General features: G+C 57.4%; 1 protein-coding gene across 1 annotated transcript; it reads left to right on the top strand.

Moving 5' to 3' along the window:
- Positions 1 to 637: 637 nt before the first annotated feature.
- Positions 638 to 6,350, top strand: EMILIN3 (elastin microfibril interfacer 3). Its single transcript, XM_042831734.1, has 4 exons — positions 638 to 819; positions 2,319 to 2,441; positions 3,625 to 3,872; positions 4,459 to 6,350. The coding sequence occupies exons 1-4, from the start codon at positions 638 to 640 to the stop codon at positions 6,348 to 6,350; spliced, it is 2,445 nt and encodes an 814-aa protein (XP_042687668.1).
- The last annotated feature ends 590 nt before the right edge of the window (positions 6,351 to 6,940 follow it).

Raw genomic sequence — 6,940 nt, forward strand, 5'->3', positions numbered from 1 at the left:
GCCGGCTCTGGAATTCTCTTTCTCTTTCTGAAAAACCCATGTGCTGGTTTCACCGGCCCTGAGCGAACTGGATGCTGGTGCGATCGGGACAGCAAAGGCTGCCTGGGGCCAAGGGTTCCCGTAGCCTCCCCCAGAACTCCAGACGACGCCCCGCAGCTCCGCACCCTGCCCGGCTCCGCGCTGCTGCACCTGCTGCCCACGGGGGCAAACGCCCGCAGACGGCAGCGGGGCGGTGGGGGCGGTGGGGGCAGAAGGGGCGGCTGCGGGGCCGCGGGGGCTCGGAGTCCCATCCCACCCGCAGGGACACGCGGCTCCATCCGCCGGGCGGCGCGGGGCTCCTGGGGGCGGGGGGCTCGGCTTTGTCTCCCCGCCCGCGGGGCCGGGGGTCGGGGGCCGGGGGAGGGCTGGGGGAGGAGCGCGGCCCGCCCCTGCCGCCGCCCTACAAAAGGGGTCGGGCGGGCGTCGGAGCAGCGTGTGCCGGCGGGCAGGGCAGGGCAGGGCAGGGCAGGGCAGGGCAGGGCAGGGCAGGGCAGGGCAGGGCAGGGCAGGGCAGGGCAGGGCAGGGCGGAGCTCTGGCCCCTCCGCAGCGGAGCCTGCGGCCACCTCGTCCCCGTTGCGTTCCGCCGGGCTCGGGACCATGCTGCGGGAGCTGCGCCGCGGAGCTCTGCTCGCCTGCTTCTCCCTGGGGACGCTGCTGGCCCTCGCCGATGCCAAAGGTACCTTCTACCCCCCCGCCGCCCCCCTGCCCTACGGCGGCAGGTACAACCTCTACACGACCGGCTCCAGCCCGCAGCTAGGCAAACCCGTGGGCAAGCACAAGTAAGCGACTCTGCGCGGCCGTCGGGCATCGCGAGATGGGCATCGGCGGTGCTGGGCTGGGGGGAGGCGGTTGTGTCTCGAAAGGGACCGGAATGTACGTGCGGGCCCCGTAGGGACGTGAGAGCTGTGGGATCGGGCGGGGAGGGGGTGCGGACGGGGCTGTGTGCCTCTGTATATCCCTATGTATGGGGCTTACGGGGGCTGAGATGTGCTGTTAAGTAACCTGGAAAGCTCAGGTGAAAGAGGAATGCAGGCTTTGTGTGTTCAATATGCTTTTCAATTCCCCAGCAAGAAGGGTGTTATGTCCTGGTGGGGGGCTCTCTGTGCTTGTTTGGTAGAGCAGTTTTGTATTTGGCCCCTCTGAAAAGGGGGGGATTTGGTGTTACAAACAAGCTGAAATGAATAAAGTAACATTTGAAATGAACAATACTGGCAGTGCCAGTGGGAGCTTTCCAAACCCTGTAACATTTTCCAGCTGCTCACCCTTAAAACATCAAGCTGCAGCTATAAAGCTGCTAGCCACAGGTGGGTGAGAAAGAAAGGGGTTTCTGCAAAGGGGAGTGAGCCAGAGCCATCCCAATCCAAGCAGCCACAAGTGTGCACAGTTCATCAACAGTGGCTAGCAGATCTGCTACTAGCTTAATTAAAGAGGAGGCTGGAGGTGTCTAAAAGCAAATCCTGGATTTATGGGTGAGAGTGATTCTAAATTTCCACATGCACACATGATCTCCCTTCCATCCAGCTAAGAAAAGTTGCTGGCCTTAGTTCTCAAGTAGCCCTGCACACGGATAAATGACTCACCCTGGAGCAGCGATCTGCAGTGCTGAGCCCTGTGCATGCCTGGGGCCTGGCAGCCTCTCACTGGGGCTGAGAATGATGGGAATTGCTGTGGTTATCCCAGGAGATGTGCATGGAGAGCCCTTGGAGAGGGGTTGGGAAGAAGAGGTTGCACTGCGTCCTCCTGCCCTGCCAAATACCTCCCTGATCCAGCAGCTCACTCAGGCCCATCTGCTCTGTCCTGCTGACCCTCCATTGCTGCCTCTACCCTCTTCTCCTGCCGCTCTGCCATCTGCTGTGTCCCTACCCTCAGCCCCTGCCTCACCACACGTCCCCACTATCTGCCCTCATGGACTGCATCCATCTGCTCCGGCTGGCAGCCTGCCTCCAGCAGAGCAGCCTTGGCCTCCATCTGTCCAATAGGACTCCTGCATCCTTCCTTCCAGCTGTCTCTTCCTTGCTCCGGAGCTGGTGTTACCCAGTGGCACTCAGCTGTGGTCATGGTGGCAGAAGGGAGGAGGCTCTGCTCCTTACACTGCTGCTCTGAGGAACCTGAAGAGACTTCTTTAGGGCTGGTGATTCCCAGAAAACCCATTTCTGAGGGTGTTCTCCTTGCCCCCATAGCTTCTCTTGTTGAGCACAGCTCCAGGTGACTGCAGGCTGTCATGCTGTGCCCCTGGGGCAGGAGGTGACACTGCATTGCTGTGCTTCCCCCCCCTCAGGAGCTATTGTGCCTATGTGGTGCAGCGCAATGTCACCTGTGTGCTGCAGGATGGCGCCGAGAGCTACGTCAAAGCTGAGTACCACAAGTGCAGCTGGGGCCCCAAGTGCCCGGGGAAAGTGCTGTGAGTATGGGGACACAAAGGGGCTGGGGGGCTGCCCTTCCTTGAGGGGAGGGGGAAGCAGGGCAGGCTGAGGGCTGCTGCTGTGGGAAAATATTTGCAAAACTCTCTGCTACCTCCTAAGTGCTGTGCTGGAGCAGGGCAGATTGGGGGGTTTTGTGGTCACCTCTGGGCAGGGATGCACTGCTGTGGGAATGCCATGCTCCCGTGTCCTCCCTGCCCCTGCTGGGAGTAGGAGCACCAGGAAAGCAAGGTGTCCTTGCTTCATGCCACTGGTGGTGGCTGTCACAGCAGCATCCTGCTCTACTGCTGGCCCTGGAACCTGTGGGCAGAAGGAAGAAAGGACCACAACTTGGCAGCTTACAGGAAGAGTAACAGTGAAAAGAAGAGCTTATTTTCCAAAGATGTTTGAAACTGTCCTGGGTCTTTGGGAAACTGATGCTGGGAAATGTTAAAATGATTCAAACAGTGGGGGATTTGGGTTTTCTTTCTCCTTCTCCCCTCACTGTGAGCAGACATCTCCATGTGACTCCTGCTGCAGAAGCTGCAGCCTGGGTGGGGACACTGGGGATCTTGTGGGGACGGTTGCAGTGCTCAGACGGGCTGCCCCATGTGATGGATGGGTGAAAACACTGCTCTGCTCCTCACTGTTCCAGCTCTGTGAGATGCACGTGTGGACAGTGGTATGAGCTCACAAAGGCTTTGGTGTCACGTCCATCATTCCTACTTGTGCTGCTCTGTGTTGGAATTTGCCCAACTGTTTAACATCTGTCACAGTGGTCATCTGTTTGGGGACCGGAACAATACACTTGCTGCTGTTTTTTCCAAGCTAGCATCAAGAATCCAATGTTTTAAAAAATGATAATAAATAAAAATCAACTTATGCCTCATTAACAAAAAACCCCTCTCCACATAGTATGGTGGCACCTGGTTATTTCACCTCATGGTCCAGTCCTGGAAAGACTGGGTGATGCTTTTGCAGTGCTGGTTCATGAGCTGTGTTCTTGGGCAGGTGTTGTTGGTGCTGCACTGAGCATTGATGCAGTGAGTGGGAGGACTGTGCTCTCGGGGTCTCAGCCAGGCTCTCCTCACACCAACAGGACCCATGGCCCCACTCTTCTATCTTACTCAGAGCTGAGGTTGCCTCTCTAAAATGCTTTCCCTTTCTCTCCCCTCTCCTGGAAAGGTACCGCACCTTCTTCAGACCCAGGTACAAGATTGGCTACAAGACAGTGACTGAGCTGGCCTGGAGATGCTGCCCAGGCTTCATGGGAGAAGGCTGCCACGACAGCCCCACCGATCAGCCTGTCCTGGTGCCCCAGCACCCTGGTCCCAAAATGCCCCCTGGGCCGAAGATGTTCCCACTCCCCAGAGTGCCTCCCCATCCGAAAAGCCACCCTGACCTGTTTGCAGGACCAAAGAAGAATCAATATGGTGAGATCTTGCTCTTGTTTTGGGTTCCCACATTACTGCACCACTGGCCTTGGTCACAGAGCTCCCAGCTTCGTGTTCCAGCACAGGGCATGAGTGTACAGACTTTAGGTGGGTGACCTTTGTGTCCAGATGCCTGACCTCTCATTACTTTGAGGATCACTTTTCTTATTTACTACATTTCAGAATGTGTGGCTTTAAAATTGCTGTACCTCGTTGTTTTAAAGTTTATGATAGGATGAGTGGGAATGGCCTCAAATTGTGCTGGTTCAAGTTAGTTACTAGGAAGAATTGATGATGCATTGACACAGGCCCAGGGAGGTGGTGGAGTTACTGTCCTTGGAAGCACGCAGGTTTTCCCCATCAAATTGAGTAGAGGAGCGAGGTGAAAAGAGGGAGACTGAGGCGATGTTTGGCTGAGAAAACAAGAGGCAGGTGGGAGCTGATATCAGAAAGGAGAAGGGTTGGGACTAGATGACTCCTTCCAGCCCAACCTGTTCTATGAGGTGATGAAAAGGACTTGAACCAATCAGAAGCTCAGGAGGGAGGTAAAGGATACAGCCCTGACCGTCTTCTCTGTCTCCTGCAGGCAGGAAGCTGCCTGGTCTGGTTGGGGACCGCCTGGAGCGGCTGGAAGAGGAGGTGCGGCGCCTGGCCCAGGCCTACGACAGCCTGCACGTGCTGGTGAGTGGGCTGGGGGACCGCCTGCGCCTGGCCATCCAGGAGGACACCACCAAGATGATCGGCTCACTGATGAACAGCCCCGGCACGCCTGACTCCTCCGTGGGCTTTGGCATCATTCCTGATGGCCTGGTGGATGTGGCAGACAAGGCTGATGTCGCTTCGTATCCACCTGTTGGGGAGATCCTGACCAAAGTGGCGGAGGTGAGCGATGTGCTGAAATCCAAGGCGGATCTGCTCCATGAGGTTCGTGGCATGGTGCTGGAGCACGATGGGCAGCTCAAGCACCTGCTGGAGGCGGCCCAGCCATCACCCCTCACCTCCATGGAGCTGCTGGAGGAGTACGTGGCTGCACGGCTGGGCAGCCTGCGTGGAGAGCTGCTCGACGGCTTTGAGAAGCAGCTGGGCAAGATCCAGACCGCCTGTGACTTCCGCATCCAGGAGGTGCAGCAGCAGTGCGAGCAGGAGAAAGCTGCCAACCTGCGGCTGCAGCAGACTCTGGATGGAAAGGAGCTGGAGATCAAGAAAGAGATTTCCCAGCTGGAGACCCAGATCCAAGGGCTAACAGTGGTGGAGAGCTGCTGCAGCAGCCTGGACTACCTCACTGACCGCATGAACATCCTGGAGAAGGGCCTGCACAGCATCTCTGAGTCGCAGAAGAACTTGCACTCACGGATGGATGGAGAGATCTCCACCATCACCCTGGGGAACCTCTTTGAAGGGCGCTTTGAGGACCTAGAGGCCAGGCTGAACGCTACCGAGAGAGAAACGGGGAGCTGCTGCTCCAGCATGGAGGATAGCATGAGAGGCACAGTGGTGGCGGAAGTGGATGGCATGAGAACGGCCTTCGAAGATAAAATGCAGACCCTGGAGGACAGGTTCGTGAGCATCGTTGGGGAGCTGAACAATGTCAGTGCTCCCATGGGCATGGATGGGGTGGTGGTGCCCGTGCTGGAGGGGGAGCTCGCCAGCATGAGGAAACGCACGGATGAGAAGCTGGAGGTGCTGCAGAGCCGTCTGGTCACGCTGGAGAGCACCTGTTTGTCGGGCTGCAGCTCCGCCTCCAAAGACGTGGAGACCTTCCGGACGGAGATCGAGGACTGCCAGAACAAGAACCAGGACCTGCTGCTCCGCATGGACAGCACCTCGGAGCTGCTGCGCAAGCTGAACGCCACCATCCTGGAGATCCAGCGGCGCATCGAGGAGGAGGCGGCGGGGGCTCTGCAGGGGGAGATCACCTTGTTGAAGATCAACCTGAACACCGTCAGCAAATCCCTGACGGGGCTCAAGGACTCCGTCTCGCAGTATTCGGACACCGTGACGCACGTCAACTCCTCGCTGGACGAGCACGAGCGGAAGATCGAGGACGAGGTGCACTCTATCCAGGAGAAAGTCAGCGACCACGGCTCCCAGCTCTTCTTCAGCAACCGCCGCGTGCTCAACCTGAAGGGCGACCTGGAGCGCCTGAAGGCGCGCATTGCCGGTGAGCTCAGCTCCTGCCGCGGCGCTGCCCGCAGCCTGCAGCGCGACGTCGCGCACTTTGACGAGCGCGTGGCAAGGGTGGAGGGAGCCTGCGGCCGGCTGGGGGCTGTGCTGGGGAGCCTGGATGGAGTGAGGGGAGAGCTGGAGAAACACGCGGGCGGCCTGTGGGACCGCATGGACCGCCTCAATGGGACGCTGGCTGCCCACTCTCAGGAAATAACGGGGCTGAAGGACAACCTGCTCGACTGCCAAGCCAAGGTCTTGGAGCTGGCGGAGCAGCTCGGCCACCTGGAGGAGCGGGCGGGAGGGAAGCATTAGCCCTGCCAAAGCGTGCTGCTTCCTCGCTTAACTTATATCACACAGACTCCAATGTGACAACCTTTTTTTTTTTTAATTTTTTTTTTTTTAATGAAAAGATAAATTAAAAGCTGCTACACCCTCTCCTTCATCCCCTCCTTTTTAATTTTTTTTTAATTTTTTTTTTTTTTAAATTGTGTTGTTTCTGGTGCTTGCCTTGCTGTGCAGCAGCTGTGCAGCCCCCTGCAGCAGCAGGTACCGGCACATGGCCGAGGGTGATGCGTGGGCTGAGGGCTGATGACCCCAGAAGGACAATTCAGGAGGAAGCTGGAGGCGGGAAGGTTTATTTTGTTTATTATTTTTTTTTTATTTTTATTTTTTTTATATATTTTTTGTGGATTGGTTGCTTGTTGAAGAATAAAACCCTGTAGTCATCAGTTGAGGAACAGAAATTCTCTGACCTAAAGACCACCTGCATCTTCATCCAGGGACTGAACAGAGCCAGGGCTCCTTCCAGGGAACAACTCACTGCAGGAACTGTGGATTTCAAAGCCAACACGTACTCGCACAGCCCTGGGGAGCTGCACTCCCCTCCTCGAGCCGGCAGCCCT

The sequence above is a fragment of the Centrocercus urophasianus genome, unplaced genomic scaffold, assembly GCF_019232065.1.
Source record: "Centrocercus urophasianus isolate 14NV4802_14NV808 unplaced genomic scaffold, USGS_Curo_1.0 seq_1035, whole genome shotgun sequence".
Lineage (NCBI taxonomy): Eukaryota > Metazoa > Chordata > Aves > Galliformes > Phasianidae > Centrocercus > Centrocercus urophasianus.